Source organism: Rosa chinensis, chromosome 7, assembly GCF_002994745.2.
Source record: "Rosa chinensis cultivar Old Blush chromosome 7, RchiOBHm-V2, whole genome shotgun sequence".
Lineage (NCBI taxonomy): Eukaryota > Viridiplantae > Streptophyta > Magnoliopsida > Rosales > Rosaceae > Rosa > Rosa chinensis.
In genome coordinates this window covers 65,215,869-65,235,409 of record NC_037094.1, presented here as the reverse complement: position 1 = coordinate 65,235,409, position 19,541 = coordinate 65,215,869, and the positions used below count along the sequence as shown (strand labels likewise).

At 40.2% G+C, this 19,541-nt stretch overlaps 1 protein-coding gene and 1 pseudogene across 1 annotated transcript; one reads left to right on the top strand and one right to left on the bottom strand.

Annotated features, from left to right (window-relative positions):
• Positions 1–6,140: 6,140 nt before the first annotated feature.
• LOC112178421 lies at positions 6,141–9,506 on the bottom strand. The gene is made up of 4 exons (XM_024316569.1): positions 9,106–9,506; positions 6,994–9,057; positions 6,800–6,905; positions 6,141–6,704 (listed from the first exon to the last, which is right to left on the bottom strand). The coding sequence occupies exons 1-4, from the start codon at positions 9,504–9,506 to the stop codon at positions 6,141–6,143; spliced, it is 3,135 nt and encodes a 1,044-aa protein (XP_024172337.1).
• A 7,873-nt stretch (positions 9,507–17,379) lies between these two features.
• On the top strand, positions 17,380–19,285 carry LOC112178420 (annotated as a pseudogene).
• The last annotated feature ends 256 nt before the right edge of the window (positions 19,286–19,541 follow it).

Genomic DNA, 19,541 nt, shown 5'->3' with positions numbered 1-19,541 from the left:
CGTATATTGGCTATTGCCTCTCCTCTCCCACTGAAAATCAATTTATTATATCAGTTTGTTGAATGGTTCGTTGACATAACAAAGTTATAAGAAACTGAGTTTAGTGACTACACTAATAGCTACTTTGTACCTTGGTAGAAAACAATGATAAGTCCTTATCCTCAATGATATCCCTCATGTATCTCATCACGAAGTACCCGCACTCCTTGTTGCTAGGTTGGGGAGGAATGCCCTAAAAACAGATGATAATTAAACAAGTCAAAACAATTAAATCAAATTCTATTTTCTCAAGAAACCTAAATACTTGGGTGAAACTTACAGCCACATTTATCCATTTTGTAGAACTCCGAGCGCCTTTCCTGTTCATTGCAACATTATACATACCTATTGCACTACACCAAAACAAGAATATGAAGTTGTGAGACATTTCCGGTAGGATGTAACAACCTACTTTAAATAGATTTCATTAATCTTAATATGTATCAGGAAGACATGCGACTCACGTTTCCACAATAGACATCCAATCTCCAGCGGGTAAGCGTCTTTTCAGTGGATCCATAAAATAGGCTATACCTTCGTCCGGATGAATAATTGTCAAGATCCAGTGATCACTACATGCATGCATACAAAATGATCATCCTTGAAAGAATAAAAATTATATACGGTCAACAGGACTGAAATTAATTGCTAACAGAATATATAAAAAAAGAAAACCAATTGGATTTACCCTGAATTAAACGGCAACATGAACATCTGCCCTGGTTTAGCAGTTACAAGTCTATCTTTGATATGTTGGGCCCTAGCAGTTCCATTCCCACACCCTACTGCACCTATATGTGAAGGATCAACAAATGCAACCATGTCCACCATTTTATATGTAGTCAATTTCTCATAGAGGTACCTAACAAGCATTTACACCAAGTCATTAACTTCCAGCAACTATACTTGTTATGAAGGCATTAGGAAGAATTCATAAAAAACATATCTTTCATTCATACCTCTGGTACACAGAAATGCAATTTCCAGTGACTTCCCTCATGCTTGCAAGTCGTCGAACATCTGATCCTATTATGAAGCTCTTGCGAGAATATCCAAAGACTTCAGGTTCCATGTAAAAGGAGATGGTACGCCCTCCTTTGAATTTATCCTCACCCCGCATACATAGCATCTTCAATGAATCTGGTAATGTAGGTGCCATTGATGCCAAGCTAAACTGAAACTCCGAGTCTTCTTCCTCTATATCTCTCCTTTTCCTCTTCCTCTCAACATTTTCCTTGACAGGTTTCTAGATCCAGAAAAATAATGTATATTAGTTATCTATAATGAAGCCTATCTAAACTAGATCGAAGAACGTAGACAATGTAGGTTACCTTCACATGTGACATTATGATTAGGTGTGTAGGCCATGCTACCCAACTCCCCATAGCCTGCTTAACAGTTTCAATTTCATCTTTCACAGGAAATGGGATCTTTGCATTCTCCTCAACTGCAGCATATACCGAAACACGCATATTACCATTGCCCAGTGGAGCACCATGAACTGAACTAGAAGGATCATCACCCTCCATGACAGTGGCATAAGAAACAATGTGGTCAATGGAACCTATTGCCAACTTGCAATCAATCTCAGCTTTTTTTGTCTGACAAATCACAAAGAACAATTGTTAATAAACAAGTGCACATGTACACACGCCCGCATATACAAATACATAACCATACTAATTGTATCATTATTGATGTAACCTGTGGTTTCTACTTACTTTTAGGGGTTCATGCAATGTCAAATCCACATATTCTGCCCCCTCCTCTTGGTTTGGATCCTTTATATCAATTGGTACAGCATTTTCTTCCACATTCTCATCCAGATTCGGACGCAATGCCGTATCTTTCTCAACTACTTTGGGGCAGGTGGGATGTATCTTCTTCACCACTTTGTTGGAACCCTTCTTTGTACGCAAAACCTTTTTTTCAATCACTTCCAAAGCCTCCAAAACTCTTGTTCCTTCCACAGATTTCATGCCTTCTTCAGCTTCGAAGGAAATTTTTGCTTGTTGTTGAGCAATCTCATCGGTTGTGCGTGAATAGCTTCCTTGGCCAGAAACATATCCATGAGCAACAGTACCACTCCCATCTCTTTCTTTTCCATTTACCTTTGCCTCAAGTTCTGCAAATTTTGCAGACCAAAAAGCTCGCTCTTCAGCAATAATTTTTTCCTTTGCCTCCTCCATTATCTTTTCCCTTGCCTCATCTACTATCTTCTCTCTCTCCTCTGCTAGTATTTTCTGCACACTAACTCTAACAGTTGCTTCTAGGCTCTCCTTTATCCGTTTAGGGAGGTGGAAGTAAGCATTGGGATTGATGTAACCACCCACTCCACGCACTCGACCCGCATGCTCAGGAGTCCCCAATGCTAAGGTCAAGACATTATTAGTTCCGCTTGTGCTCAATTCGCCATCAGCAACCTTTTTCTTCAAGCTTGCCTAATTGAAAAAGTTATAATATAATTAGAAATTCATCCATCGCAAACCTAATAGCAGTTTTCACATTTTATTTTTGGGACTTACTATTTTTTCAGCAGTCTCTTTTGTGTTGTCATCCTTGAAAACACCGTCCTTGGTTTGTCGTCCTCTGACCCATAAAGTGGGCCCATCGATTTCTTCCTCATCCATTTCTTCAGCCTGCAAAGTGTAACATTTAATGACCATGGACCAGCAATGGGAAAAACTTAAAAATAAAAGGCTAGAAAAGAGTGTACACTAACCAACTCTTCCTCCAATCCAGCATATCCCTTACGGGACATTCTATGAGGATATTTATTCCTTCGGCGAATCTCTTGCTGAACATTACGCTTTTCCTGCAAAAGTAGGGCATTCAGTTACACTAGTGCTGTTTCATATCAATCCAAGGTAGACTGTGACTAGAACTAAGTGAGTAGTGGTTAACAAGTGCATTTCATACCAAGAATGCCGCTGTTGTCCGCTGTTGGACAAATAGAGTCCAATAATCTGCCTGAATGAAAGGATAATCATCTGGGGGATATTTCAAGGCTTCGGGGTCATTCAAAAACGGAATAATGTAGTTTGAAGTGAGTCTAGACTTGAATTCTCTCCACTTTGTTGTCGCAGATTCCAAAACCATTTTCTTGTTTTCAGGACCAAGTAAAAATGGAACCTGACACATTTCAACATGAATGCCTCAATAATAATGTTCATATACTAAACAAAAATTATTATAATGTAGGACCAAGTATACCTGAACACGTTGCCAGATTTTGTTCTTCTCCTCGTCAGTTGCCTTTTTCCAGTTTTCCCTTATTATCGGTACCTTCCTACGGGCCAATACACCAATGTAGGACTGCATCTCCTTAGCCACCTTCCCACATGGAGTGCCTTTTCTGTTAAACAGAACAGTTTTCTTCTGTCTTGCACTCTTACGCCTTGAAATACTTGACATAGTCACTGCATGGCGCTTAAGCAGCTTTAGACCCTCGGTTGGTTCATGCTCTTTTCTTTTAGACTTCTGCTTTTTCGAATGAGAACCAGCAGAAACTGATGTTTCTGTTGAGCACTTCGTAGACTTTGTCTGCTTAGCTTTCAATCCCTTGCACTTCGACTTTGCCTTCTTTGATACACTTGCAGATTGTGATGCCGCCATTATCTATACAAATATAAGTCACATTAGTGAACATATGTCAAAGAAAGAACATCAAGTAGAAGGTTAACAACAGTACAAAAATATTAGACCAATATATATAGCTAAATGATAAATGACAAGCCAATATTCAGCGATCTTCCTAAGTACAGAAATAGAGCAATATTAGACCAAACCATCAACACGCATTAACAACAGTAGAACATCAGTTTGCTTCAAATGAGTTACAAATACACACTTAAACAGATTTATATGAAACCATCACAACAATGGCAAGCGAAATCAATACAAATAAGTCTTCTATTCTCCATCAACGAATATATCCTCCTCCCCTGCTCGCAGGTAACCCATCGGTTCCTCATCCGTCACGTGATCAAGTGACTGAATAGCAGGCACAGTGATACGCCCAAAATAGACGCTCAATTTAACCTTGCAATGATGTAGTCGTCAGTAGTAAAGGATAAGCAAGGATCGTTCGATGCCAGAGATTGAGGGTAACTATATTAATCACACAAAAGAAAACAAAACAAAACTAAACTAACACTAAAAGAAACGTCACACAACAAAAAGAAAAGAGAGAAAGATGGAAGGTCAGAGAGGGGATAGAAGAGTGCGTTGCAATCCTAAAAACAAAACTGATTTGGGGTTTTTTTGGGTTTTCACGAAAATAAACAGAAAATAAAGAAAAGAAAAGCGATTTTGAGTTTAAGGTTTGAAAGATATGGATGAAGATGTTAGGAACTCGGAAATCCACCACCAAAATATGCTTGAGACAAATTTATCATCCTAGTTTCAATTACTAAGTCGTGAAAAAGGTTTCAATCAAGAACAAACCATGAACGCATGCATAAGTTCTTATTACTTCCCTAGATTACTTAAGCAAGATGAACGCACCATTACTAAGCCTTTAGAATAAAAAATCAAGGTATAGAACGCTATCCTATTAACAATTTATTCTAAGCATTAATCACATGTGGAAGTTTGATCGAAACAAGTATGCAAAACTAGTGTGGAACGCCTACCTAGCATGCAATCCTTTTTATTTAGTTTCACCTATTGTCCTATAGGTTTTACTACCATTGAAACAAGCATTATTAACCGTTTAGGAGATTAAAATACCTATTTCTAGCCCCATTCACATGATCATAATATTTTATGTGCGCATTCATAAAACATAATCATGCAAGAGTTATCTGTAAACCAAAACCAAATAAACAATTTCACCACAAAGCAATCACGAAACTAGGAATCAAAATATTGTCAAAAACATATCTTAGGGGCTTCAAACCTCGCCCCTAACAAAAGTAGATTAGCCACACATTGTCTCAAAATTCACAACTAGAAACATATAAGTATGAATTACAAGAAAATAAAAACCGTAAAGGGCAGAAGATGAGAGCCACGAATTCACTTTTGGGTAGCCTTGGACGCAAGAACTCCCTTCAAGATGGTACACGGCAAGGCTTGATGAAGATGGATGATGGTGTGCACGGTTTTTGCTCTTGGAGGACTTAGGAATTTCAAGACTTTGTGTCCTAGGGTTTAGGGCAGAAGATGGCGCTGTAGGGTGGTTATTTTCAACGTTTGCAGAAGCCCTATGTGTATGTGGAGCACCCTCAAGTTTCCTTTTCCAATTCTGCTTTGAAAATCTCCCCTAGTTGCTTGAGGATTACTCTACTTGGTGCATAATTAAATGATTTTCAAGCCTTAATAATCTTCCCAAAATCTTGAGGAATCATTCTAGGACTCTCCTTCATATTTGCAGCAGCAATAACCTTCCAAAAATGCCCTGGAAATCCGTCCAAAGAAGAATTCTGCAAAACCGTCCTGTTTTGACTAGGATTCAATTTCTGACTCTGAAGCTTCCTTCTTGGACAAGAAACGACTTCTTCTTGACAAGTTTCTGGATGGTTCTTGAATCCCACGTGTTCTATGACATCATATATTCTAGATTGATCAACAAATTTCTGGAAAAACTCCAATTAAACCGGAAAAGATCTCCTAAAAAGCTTCGTGAAAAGCTGACAGTTTCTGCCTTATCGGGAACCTTACTTTGAATTTGATTTCCTGCTGGCTCGCTGATGCTTCTGACCAGTTCTTTGGCTGTAGTTGAAGTATAACATCATGTCTTTAAGTATTGCTGGCCCTTTCTGCAAATTTGCAGCTGGAATGATGCAAGAATTGCTCCTCAAAACCGTTCCCAGAAAGCTGATTCTGAAACTGCAGTTTTTTGCTTTGCAGCAACTGTTTTGCACAATGATTTTCGTGGACTTCCCTTGTAATTTCTGGCTAAAAGGTTGATCAAAATTAGTCCTCTGCATCAGTAATTCGTGATCCATGGCTCCATTTCTCCCTTTCAGCTCCTATTTCTCTTGAATCACTCCACGAACTACCTAAAAAGAAAACAAAGTTAAAACTGACTTTTTAAAGGAAATAGCTAAGAAAAGTATAAAGGTTTCACATTATATTTATCGCATTTTATGCTCCTATCACACAGTACTTGCACCAGCATGATGGGAAATAACAGTGTCCCCGAGCTCATCCATAGAAACAGAATCTGCGTAGTCTTTTTTCGGGACCTTCAACACAACTGACCACCTATGATCTATGGGGTCTTGAGCATAAAAAATCTGTTGCACACATTTTCCCAAAACAAAGCTGTCATTTTGATGCCCCTTCCTATTCAAATTTACTAAAGTGAAACCAAACTCATCTACCCTAACACCCTTCTCATTCTCTACCCAATCACACTTAAATATAGGTACCCTAAAATGATCGTAGTCTAGCTCCCATATTTCAGTAATAACCCCATAAAAGCTGATGTCATGAGTAATAGGGTTCTTGTCCCTAGCACTAGCCACTTGAGGCGTTTCAGCAACCAAGTAAACCCCACTACTTTGTCTTTGCAGCAGATTATCCCAGAGTTTTGTGTTATACTGCACTCCGCCTACTCTATAGCCACTGAACTTCGATACTTCATGGCATGGTTTATCTACTAGCCACCTAACAATCTCAGGGCACTCAAAACCAGGATTAATAAGGTCAGATGCAACCTGCAAAATTAAAAAAATAATTTAAACAAGGTATTCATAATTATTAATTCACAACCAAGATCATCTAAATTTTGGTGAAACTGACTACTACTTACCCTGTCTTTCACCCAATCTGCAAAAGTCTGGTTTTGCTTGTCTACTAGCCACTTGTCATTCTTTTTGTACTTTGGGAATTCCCGCTTCAAATAGTCCAAGTGTTCCCTACATGCACATTAATGGAAGGTATTAGTATATAAGTAATACAAGAAGGCTAAAAAGCATAGCTGTATATTAATGTTCGGTGACTTACACAAAGTAGCTTCTGAATTCTTCGGTGTTGTGAAGCACGCAGAGATGAGCTTGGTCAAAGTCCTTGCCATAAACAGACTCAATATTAGCACCCAATGTAGGCCTGTCCTCCATGTTGGGGGCTGTTGGGATGCCAACAGTCTTGTCGTCGAAGAAAAGTTCTGCTAAGAACTCAACTGCCTCTTCAGCAATGTAGCATTCTGCAATGCAGCCTTCTGGATGCCTTTTGTTTCTAACATATCCCTTGCACACCTTCATATACCTTTCAAAAGGATACATCCATCGGAAGCAAACCGGCTCACATAACTCAACTTCTCTAACCAAGTGAACCGTAAGATGTATCATTATGTCAAAGAAAGAAGGAGGGAAATACTTTTCAAGCACACACAATGTTTCGACCAGATCTGCTTGAATTTGTGGAAGCCTTGAAGGATCTATAGTGGGACTACAGATTTCATTAAAAAATAGACAAAGCCTTATTATGGCAATTCTGACAGGTTTTTCAAGCACACCACGGATTGCAACGGGAAGTAATTGTTGCATTAAGGCATGACAATCATGCGATTTCAGTCCACTCAACCTTAATTCATCCATTGAAACCAGGCTACTAATGTTTGAAGAATAATTTTCAGGAACCTTCATGCCATGAAAAGAGCCACACATGCATCTTTTCTCATCCATTGTTAGGTTCCAGCTTGCCAATGGCAAGCGATTCTTTTTCGGACAATCTACATTGGGCTGCAATCCTGGTCTTATACCCATTTTCACCAGATCTAACCGAGTTTTTAGTCCATCTTTAGTTTTTCCAGGAATGTTCAGTAACGTCCCGATTAGACTATCACACACATTTTTTTCAATGTGCATGACATCAAGGCAGTGTCTAATAGGGAGAAACTTCCAATACTCTAGCTGAAAAAATATAGATTTCTTCTTCCAGCAAGGCCTAGTTTCATCTTCAGCCCCCTTATAAGGAGGAGGGGGAAATTTCTTCCCAAAAGGCCAATCTGGAACTTCTTCCTCTAACCTGCTCAACACTTCTTCTCCAGTTAACGGCACTGGAGCTGCTGCATGTTCTGGGTGGTTATTGAAAACAGCCCTTAGCTTTCGATATGGATGGTGCCTTCCTAAAAACCGCCTATGAATGGTGTAAGCCATCTTCCCTCCATGAACTAGTCTCGTGGGTTCTGTTTTCTCAAGCCAAATCGGACACGCATTATAGGCTTTAACTATACTCCCTGAAAGGTTACCATACGCTAGAAAATCATTGATTGTCCAGAATAGTAATGCCTTGAGAGTAAAATTTTCATTTCTAATCGCATCATAAACTCCCCTAACTCCTTCCCATAACAACTTTAAGTCATCTATTAACAGTTCAAGGTAAACATCAATATCGTTTCCTGGTTGTCTAGGCCCTGATATCAATAAGGTAAGCATCATGTGTTTCCTCTTCATTACTAGCCATGGAGGCAGATTGTAGGTTACCAAAATTACTGGCCAACAGCTGTACTTGCTACTTAAGGAGCTATATGGATTGAACCCATCTGATGATAATGCTAGTCGTAGGTTTCGTGGCTCATAACCAAAATCTGGCCACTTTTCATCCACTAACTTCCAAGATTTCGAATCAGCGGGATGGCGAATGAAGCCATCTTTGTTTCTCTCTGTGGCATGCCAAGTTAAATTCTTAGATGTTTCAACTGACTGAAACATCTTTTTAAACCTAGGAATAGGAGGAAAGTACCACAATACTTTTGCAGGTACCCCCTCCCTTTCTTTCTTGTTCTTGCATACTTTCCACCTTGAAATACCACATTGGGGACATCGAATTTCATCAGCATAATGTTTTCTGTAGAGAATACAGTCATTGGGGCAAGCATGGATTTTTCTATAATCCATTCCTAGAGCACTCAAAACCTTCTTTGCCTCATACACTGACGTAGGTATCTCATTTCCAGTCGGAAGATACTCCGAAAAGGCAATCAACCAGTCCGAATAAGCCGCATCAATCATACCATGCTTGGCTTTCAAGTTGTAAAGCCTCACAAGTACATTCATCTTGGTGTGCCTATCGCAACCAGGGTATAAGGGTTTGTTGGCATCCTCTACAAACTACCTGAATTCATTACACTCGCTTGAAATCTCCTCATCCTCATCACCTTCCAACCGCACATCGCTATCTAATTCAACTTCACAATCTGCCCCTATATTATCCTTAACTGATTCAGATTCAAGAGACTCTACCTCTATGCTAGCATCATCACTTTCTGATCCCGCCGACTCAACATCAACCTCCCTATGCTCTGTCCATTTCTCATAACTAGGATCAATCCCATTCACAAATAAATGATCTTTTATCACACTAGCAGAGAAATATTCCACATTTCCACAGTTTGTGCAAGGACAACAAATGTGGTTCCGATCTCTAGCATGGTCTACAGCAAATTGACAAAATAGTCCCACCCCTAACTTATATTTGTAAGACCTCCTATCAGCATGCATCCATGACCTATCCATCTACATCACAAATAAACCTTCTATATCACAACCCCAAACAAAATCACAACAAACAATAGCACAATCACATGTTACTGTTTTACTTCACAACCACTTGCATTCACCATGATACATAAAGCTCAACCTAAATTCATCTCAAAAATCTTACCAAACAAAGCAAAATGAATTAATGAATAACCACAGTACACACAACAGTCACTATGTTCCATAAAGTTTAACCTCATTCATCCCAAAAGTCTTAATATATAAAGCAAAATGAATTAATGAATAACCACAATACACACAACAGTCACTATATTCCATAAAGCTCAAACTAATTCATCCCAAAAAACTTAACACAGAAAAATGAATTAAACAATAACCACAATAAAAATAGCATAGCAAATATGCGTTAAAGAATAACCACAATATGAAAGCATCAAAATTCAGATACAAGCACATGACAACAATACCAAAAATCGAATTAAAAAATAATAGCTACAGTTTCAGAAAAGTACTCACCAATAATACAGCAATACATGCAGAACCCAGCAAATGCTTTTCGAACGCAAACAGAGTAAACCAATTGAATGTTCCTGAGAACCAAATGAACAAAGACAATTAATGACTTATTCGCAAAATTTTAAACCTGAAGAGCAACAATGAAATCTCAAATTTAACTCACCATCACAAGGATTTCAGAAACTTGAACCCAAATCGATTGGTGATAACTCGAACCTCCTTCTCAGCAGAATGTAATGAAAACTCAACCCTAACTAGAACCCTAATCGAGTAGAACCCCAATCGAGTAGAACCCAACTCGATTAGTGAGAACTCAATCCCTCTTTTCAGTAGAACTAAAACCCCAAATCTAACCCAACTCGAACCCTAATCTAACCCAACAAAAGCTAATCCAGACTACAAAGCTCGGGGTTTGGGAGAAGATGGTGATTTGTGATGGTTAGAAGTGTTTTCGTACGATGGTGAGAAGATGGCATCAACAAAAGCTCGAGGTTTTCTCTTGAGTTGAAAGACGGCTACAGCAAATACTGAGGCAAAAGTGATAAGTGTGCCCTCCAGTGATGTCGAGTTGTCTAATTAGCCCAAGGCATTAAAAAATAGTTTTTTTTTCTTTCTTACTCAGACAACGTATAGGCATATTTACATTGTCTGATTTGTTATATCATTGAGGGAATAAAAAATGGAAATTTCCCGCCTCTGCAATCGAAATGTTACATTTGGCGCTTCGACTAGTCAATTTCTCATTCACACAACGGAAATAGTTCATTCTGTTGTTAGAACTTGCAAGCATAACAAATAATTGAGGTCAAATTTTCCCGTTTTGGAGGGAATGGATGTCATTTTGGAGCCACCAATCCAAATTTTGGTACTCACTTGCACGACAGCACATTAAAAACCATTGTATGATGATTTGCAAGCATATTGCTACAACGGAAGTAACTAAACTGTTGTCCATTTTAATGGCATGTAGGATACAATTTGGAGCCAAATTTGACTCAATGGTAGGAGGGAAATATGCCGGTCTTTTTTCTTCATTCACACAACAGATAAACTTTCTTTCTGTTGTGCCATCACCTTCTAACTACAAGTTTTAGAATTTGAGTATCTTTATACAACGAAGATTTATTAAAGGTGTTGTCTGATTCAATTCTTGTCAACAGACAACAGAGGATTTGTTCTCCGTTGTGTGATGCAGTTTTTGGTGTAGTGGGAGAGTTATTTAGGAATCAATGCAGTTGCTAAAATAAATAAATAAAAACTAAATATCTTTTCTAAAATATTTAAAGAGCCAGGATACAGATGCGTTAAAAATGCTCTAATTGCCCCAATCATCCAACCTATTTGCTGAACAAAATGCAATAAATGAAAGCCAAACATACATATGAAAAACAATAGATTTGCTCACCTAAGGGACAGTTTTAAGAAATTGTGAGGAACAAATGTATTTCAACCACATGTATTAAATATAAAAGTAGAAATTATAACAACTTAAAACTGTGCATTTATTTTCAGCCGTCAGATTCACTTGTCCCTCACAGTCCCTTAAAAACTGTCCCTCCGGTGAGCAGACATTTGAAAAACAATTCAATAAATAGTTTGCCGGAGACATTAACTTTTAATTTTATTTTATTTATTTATTTGAAGTCTTCGCTCAAGTCATTTGCATGAGGTCGCTTATTGGTCTTCCTCGTGTTCACATTGCTGGCCACTGGATTAACTCCACTCACTTCTATCAATCAATCAATTTCTTAGGCTCCATGAATGAGACCATCGTAAATGCAATCTTTCAAATGATCTAAAGATAGGAGACAGACTTGACTGAAGTTTATGAAAGGAACACAGAACTCTTCCCAAACCATCTTACAATTTAGAAAAGAAAATTACTGAAAGAAGACATTGATTAGCTCCCGTGTTCACTGCTTCAGTTGCTGGCCACTGGATTAGCTCCACTCACTTCTATCAATCAATCTATTTCTTAGACTCCATGCATGAGACCATCATAAATGCGATCTTTCAAATGATCTAAAGATAAGATCGACAAAGACTTGACTGAAGTTTATGAAAGGAACACAGAACTCTTCCCAAACCATCTTACAATTTATAAAAGAAAATTACTGATAGAAGACATTGAACGAGACTCGGGTGAAAACAGTTTCGAAAGAGAACAGGGCACACCGCAGACGGAATGAAGTAGTAAGACCTTAACATTTACCATACAAAATCTAAACCACGACGTCTTCAACCAATACTTTGACGATGAGAGGAAATCTTCCAGTATTTGCTATGCCAATTGGGCAGCGAGAAATGAAGAATGTGCCACAGGGACAAAATACATATGATCATATAAAGTCTTATGAGATTCCTTGGATTTCATAAGGTCCCTCCAAGACTAAACACCAAGTTACAAAATAGTTGATTAATCTCCACTTCGTTTTATTGGTCATAATCACCTGGGGTGAAAAACAACTAATTAATCAACTATTTTGGACCAACGCATTTCCCCTCCTACACATGAAGCTGCAAAGTTGTCTCTCTTGTGAAGGTAGCATTTGCATGCTTGAATTCCAGTCCTCAATCTCGTCCAACAATGAAGCAAGTTTCTCAACACCTCTCAACTCAAAGGCTGCATTTGTCAGATGCAATAGTTATGCTAACATGCGGTGAATTGCCTGCTTTTAATGGTTTGACTACCTAATGAATTTTGAATCAAGAATGTGCTTCTGTCTTGAACGTATTTCCGCCCCTGTAGTGAACCTCTTTTCTTTAGAAAAAAGAACGTTATTATATATTTTCTCATTGTATTTTACTTTACGTACTTGTGTGATGGCTCATATATAATAAAAGTACATAACACATAAACTGTAAATATCAAATGCCAGACCATACCAAAACAGGACCCAAAAAATCATCAAGAAAACTATGCAAGGGACTAAAATGAATGACTAGCCAAATTGCATCAAGAGTTATGAAATAGAAAAGCTAAAGAAGAATGTCATGAAAATCATATCCATAAACCAAGTCACTGATCCTACATAAATCTGTTAACTCATACTCAAGTCAACGAAATATGTGCTGGTCTCAGTCTTGACCAGTGTGTGGAGTACAGCTGTCATCCATGAAGTGGGCACTGGCCTTTTAGCTGATGTGGTTTTACCTAGCTATGAGTAATTACTATATCTCGGTTTGTAATAACAGTTAGGGATTTTCTATAACTATATATATAGCTGTTGTAATGTGAGTTTGGTGTGTGTTGCATTAATTGAAGAAACTCAGAAAATTTGCTTCAGCTCTCTCTCTCTCTCTCTCTCTCTCTCTCTCATTTCTCCTCTGTTACTTCTTGCTTAAGCTCTTCAAGGTTAGCTATGGTTGCCATGTTATCATGGTATTAAAGCTATGGCTCATGATCCTGTGCTAATCATGATTAATCTGATTGTGCTTTTCAGCTTGCTTCCGCATCTGTTCGAGATTTTGAGAGCAGAAACCCTAGTTTTTCAGTCTGCGTTGATTTTCTCTTCAACTTAATCTCACAAGGTTATGCCTCTGCTCATTTCTTTGCCTGTTATACTGTGAAGCTCTATATGATCACTGTTTGTTTATGTGAGACTTAGATCTATTACGATTTACTCGATTTACGTGAAATTGATGTGTGCTCGTGCTTGATTGTGAAGAATATATATGATTATGAACATTTGAGCCTTGATGATTCTGTTTTGGAATCTGAGGTGCTAGATCTACTTAGCTTGTGTTGCATCGTTTATTTTTTATTTTTAATTAAATAGAGGATTAGGCGATATTAGTTCCTCTGCGACAGCCGATTTGGGGTGACTGGCACCCACCCACAATCTCAAAAGAAAGGGGGCCATCGCAACTGGGAACCCACCGTCCGTCCCTCTATTTCATTTTATTAATAAAGGAAAAGAAAACACAAGAAGAGAAAGGGGGACAAGAACTAAAACCTCTCTAAAAACAAAATGAAATAAAGTACTCAAAGTGAGCACTGAGCTAAAATAGTTTCAAACTAATGAATAGAGCAATCATGCAGCAGAAGCCACCGTTGCATGAAATCTATCAAGTACTTCAGAATTAGCTAATACGAAAATTCGGTAACCCTTGCAGATTGTGAACAAATGCAGCTGATGCACAAGGAGGGCAAGAGTCCCACCAATAATGCCCCTCATGATCCACCCCATAGTTAGCTAAGCAATCAGCCACTTGATTCCCTTCTCGATAAATATGTGAAAACTGAATCTGCATAGAGGAGAGAATGGTACAACAATTGACCCAATCAACACTTAGACGCCAAGGGACTGAGTAATTTTTATTGGCAAGAAAGTGAATTGCTACCGCTGAATCACACTCAATCCAAAGAGAAGTCGATCATTTTCCTGATGCTATTGAAATTGCATGAATAATGGCTTGAAGCTGTGCTTCTAGGGCGGTAGCAATACCCATGGAACCAGCAAAACAACCCATACAATTACCCAAGTGATCACGAAAAATACCTCCATAGCCTACGAGTCCTGGCATCCCATGAGCAGCACCATCTGTATTGACCTTTAACTGAAAAGCACAAGGAGCATGCCAAATAACCTCACGAATTTGATGTGAACTTGAGGCTCTACCGCTGATTCTAAGAGCACTGAAAATACAAAGCTCATCTACGGAGTTACGCATAATTCCTAAACCCCAAGAATCAACCTCTCCAATTTGCTGCTTGATAGAGTGAATCAAATAATCAATAGTTAGGCGACGCTCATCAAAACGGATAGAATTTCTAGCCTCCCAAAGAGAGTAGAAGCCAGCTCCCATCATTCCCCACCATAGCAATTGCAATTGAGTACCAAAACCATGTTGCAGTGGGTAAGAGAAGAAATCATATCCAGGAAATGAATACTGACTTTAAACCAAGATAAAACTACAGACCAGACCTTCATAAAGAAAGAGCACTCAAAAAAAAGGTGGTGGGCCATCTCAGCAGATGCATGACAGAGAGAGCACATAGAAGCAAAAGAAAAGCCTCGCTGAAGTAAGAGATCATCTGTTAAAAGATTACCATGAAGAAATTTCCATAAAGTAACAGAGTTTCGAGGTCGAAAGCATTGACGCCAAACCCATCTATCCCAAAGAACAATTTCCTGTTTACACCTCTTGAACTCATAGGCTATAGATAAAGATAAACTCCAATCAGAAGAATCCAACCACACCAGCTTATCCTCCATGTCTGAATAAGGAAGTCTAACAGCTGAAATTTCTGACCAAAGTGCAGCAAGATCAGCAATCAAATTTGTAGAGCAATACCAAGAGCCATCTCTGATGAAATCAGAAACTTTGGCACATAATAATTTTCCAAGCTGATGCACAATACCCAATCTATGAACTTGTTCACAAAGCTAAAGGCAGCTGCAGCAGATCAGAAGCAAAATGACAAGGCTGGGAATGAACACAGAGATATCTTGACCAAACCGTACATTCCACCTTCTTCCGCAACTTCCATCAAGGAGGGCAAGTGGTATACCAGAGAGAAGGGGAAAGCAGTGGAAATCAGTCATTCCAAGAAAAGAAAGCCACAACGTAGGTTTGGAGAAGCCAAGCGAATGCTGGAGGCTCTGGATCAGGGTCTGATCAAACCCTCGCAACTGGTCAAATCTCCTGAGCAATATCAAAAGAAGATGGAGGCATTAGCTGTTAAGCCATTGGTGGCTCCCCGTAGTTTTCAAAAGCAATCACACTTGGAGTTAGGGGCCTCTAAGCCTAGTGTTTTATGCAAGATCACTAAAGAATGAACACCTCCACCAGCTAGAAAGGCAAGCTCACCAACTAAGCAACCGCACGTCAGGTGCATGTTGTTTCGCGAGGAACCAGATATCAAATCCTCAGTCTTTGAGAGACTGCGGGGAAAGGACAACACTGCAAAAGCTTTATAGTGGAGACCTAAAAAGGTCCAAACTGTAGTGGTCGCACCCCCAAAACAGAGTACAGCAGGGGAGGCGGTGCAGGAACACAAGCAGTGTGAGGTAAAAGGCCTTATGGAAGAGTCATTGGTAGACCGTTTGGCTAAGCAGTTCAACACTGACATCCCGCTTGACGAGCCCAAGCTCAACCCTGAGGAGGGCATGGATGAGATAGATACAGTTGATACCTCTTGCAACATGGTATACCTACTTCCGGCGAAGTATGCACTGCCAGTCGCCGCCCAAGAATGTATTGAAACTAAGGAGAACAGTGAACAACCTCTACAGATTACTTCAGCGGCAACGACACCTGTCAAGGAGGCTGTGTTATTGGAAATAGAAGACGCCAACGGCAAGGAGTTCTTCATGAGCTTTACAAGGCCAACCCCAGCATGGTTCAACACATAAGGCCTCTATACATCACGGCGGAGAATGGTGGTTCCAAGGTTGGCAAAATCATGGTTGATACTGGAGCAGCAGTCAATGTCATCACAACAAGAACCATGCATTTACTTCGGATTAAGAAAGAAAAAATCCAATCTACATCTCTCACGCTCAAGCTGTAATGAAAACATTGGGTTTATTGTTCCTGCGTGTCAAGGTAGGCCCCGCAGAGGGCATTTATGCTTTCTTCGTGACAGACTGCTACGCGGCTTACAGTGCTATATTAGGCAGGGATTGGATCCACCGAAGTTACTGTGTTCCGTCGACTCTTCATCAGGAACTGATAATGTGGAATAGGGTAACAGACAAAGCTGAGGTGGTCAAAGTGGATCCTCGCCCGTTCTCTGTCTTCTCAAATTATGTAGATGCCAGGTACTACTTTGAGCCTATAACTCCATTGCAGGTCAGTGGCATCGATGACAAAGGCCGCCCCACAGGGGTGACGGCCTCTGAATTGGCACAGTGGGAGCTCATGCTTGCAAAGGAAGGCCTGGTCACGCTGTGCCCAAACCCTTAAATGATTAATGGATTACGACCTTCCAGAGCAAGGTATAGAGGCCTTCCACTCGATGTACGAAAGACTATCCTCGTACCTGGTGGAAAAAGAGGCCTATGATCGGATCGCGACCTTGGAAATTGTCAATGAGGAGTTCTCTGTCCAAGAACAAGAAGACGAAGAAGAGATTCAGCTAGCTCCGGTAGCACTGGATGATACCCCTCCTAAGGTGAGGGATCCTACCGAGAAGGTCAATCTTAGAACAGGAGATGAGCCTATGGAAGTGGCTATTAGCGCCTATTTAGAGCCTAGCGAAAAACAGAGGCTCATTGACTTATTACTGGAATTCAAAGACTGCTATGAGGACATGCCAGGCCTGTCACCGGATTTGGTATGCCATCAGCTATCCACAATCCCTGACAAAAGGCCTCGAAGAATGAACTCTGAGACCTATGTCCTGGTCAAAGAGGGAGTTTAAAAGATGCACAAGTCAGGCATCATCCGGGTAGCCAAATACAATCAGTGGCTATCCAACATAGTGCCAGTCCGCAAGAAGAATGGCAAGATGAGGGTCTGCGTGGACTACAGGGACCTTAATGTCTCCACGCCTAAAGAAGTCTACCCCATGCCGGTCGCAGATATGCTGGTAGACGCGGTGGCAGGACATGAATTGTTGTCCTTCATGGACGGAACTGCAGGATATCACCAGATTCGGGTAGCGGAGGAAGACAGACACAAGACCGTATTCCGTTGCCTAAGGTTCGTGGGTGTTTTTGAATACGTGGCACTACTACAAAAAGTTAATCACACAACACCAATCACACAACGGAACAGAAATCATCTGTTGTGTGTTTAAGTAAAGTCTATTGTACAACGGTATTAGTGATGTTCTGTTGTGTGAATGTCAACAAAATGATAACTTTTTTATCATAACTACATTGCACAACGGAATTAAGTATTTTCCGTTGTCTGAGTCTTAGAAAATTTAGCAGCAGATTTCCCTCCACTCTGGAGTCTTGGTTGCCTCTTAAAATCTGAAATTTGGGCTACTAGGCACAATGGTGTTTAAGATTTCCGTTGTGTGATTGAAAACTAGGCGCCAAATTTTGAGGAAGCTTACTTGAATGTCGCAAGCTGTAGAAATTAGACAACAAATTTAAGCTATTCTGTTGTGTGAAGAAGGAACTTAGGCGGTAACATTTTGAGCCAAAATGTTGTAGGCGGCATGTTTCCCTCCATGTTTCCAAATTTTGATTTTATGTAGTGCACTCATACAACGGATGGTGAGCTTTCTGTTGTGGGAGTGACTTTGAGAATTTTTTTATGTTTAATTGTCATGCCACATCGTGTCCAAAAGAAAGAAGAAAACAAAACAAAAGCTCTCAGACCCTCTCGACCCTCTCTCTCGACATACAGACTCTCAACCCTCAGAATAGCCTCTCGACCCTCTCTCTCGTCACTGTTCCACATATTCACCAACTCCACCCCCAATTCTCTTTAGCTCTCCTTCGATCTACTCTTATCCTGCGTCTCTTCCCCCATGGACACCGTCATCGAGTCCCACATGGCCGTCTCCATGGCCGCCCTCGGCGACATCGGCATCCTCCACTCCAACGCCGCCTCCTCCGACCAGGCCGCCATGGTCAGATCCGTCAAGGGCCGCCACGTCCCCCTCCTTTCTGCCCCCGTCTTCATGTCCAGAGGAGACCGCATCCACAACGACGACGTTTTCAACCACGGCGCCAATCCCTACATCCTCGTCACTGAGTCCGGCGCCCCCAACTCCAAGCTTTTGGGCTACATGGCGAGCCGCGATTGGGTGAAGCTGGCGGACAAGGAGGTCAAGATTTACAATTACATGGTCAGCTGTAAGGACATGGTTTTGCCTTGGAGCTCCGATTTGGGGAAGATTGAGGAGTTCATGGCGGAGAAAGGCCATGACGTGGCGGCGATGGTGAGGGACGAGGGAGTCGGATAAGGAGAGATTGGAGGAGTTGGTGAAGGCTGGGATTGATGTGGTGGTTTTGGATAGCTCACAGGGAACTCCATTTATCAGATTGAGATGATCAAGTACATCAAGAAAATGTACTCAGATTTGGATGTGGTTGGTGGGAATGTGGTGACTGTGAGTCAGGCACAGAATTTGATTCAGGCTGGTGTTGATGGGTTGAGGGTTGGGATGGGGTCTGGCTCCATTTGTACTACTCAAGAGGTTTGCGCCGTCGGCAGGGGACAGGTATAAAGATGCATTCTTTTTGTTCCAGTATTGGTTTTGAGATGTGTAGAGTTTGATTAGACTGTTTAGATTATTAGTGGATGAACATTGGACCGAGGACTTGTCGAATTAATGGCATTTTCGCTCATTGGTGCTTGCTTTACTCTCTTGTTATGATATTTATGCCAGCATAGAACTTAACCAAAGGTTTGAAACCCTACAGTGTGTAATATTTAGCACTATAATTCCATTCTTAACTTGTGAAGAAGTGTGGATTTTGTGATAGCTCTATGTGTGTGTGTACATACAGATGTATATATACGCATGATTTGAATTGTGTGATGCATATGAGATCAATAGGCTCACTGACGATGATTTGGAAGCGCTGCAAAATCTGGGATTCTGAAATGGTTTTGCTGTTATTGTTT

Coding starts and splice junctions, on each gene's coding strand:
- LOC112178421 (XM_024316569.1), bottom strand. CDS start 9,506: ATGGATAGGTCATGGATGCATGCTGATAGGAGGTCTTACAAATATAAG. Junction 6,906..6,993: donor GAATTCAGAAGCTACTTTGT/GTAAGTCACCGA, acceptor ATGTGCATGTAG/GGAACACTTGGACTATTTGA. Junction 6,705..6,799: donor CAGATTGGGTGAAAGACAGG/GTAAGTAGTAGT, acceptor TTAATTTTGCAG/GTTGCATCTGACCTTATTAA.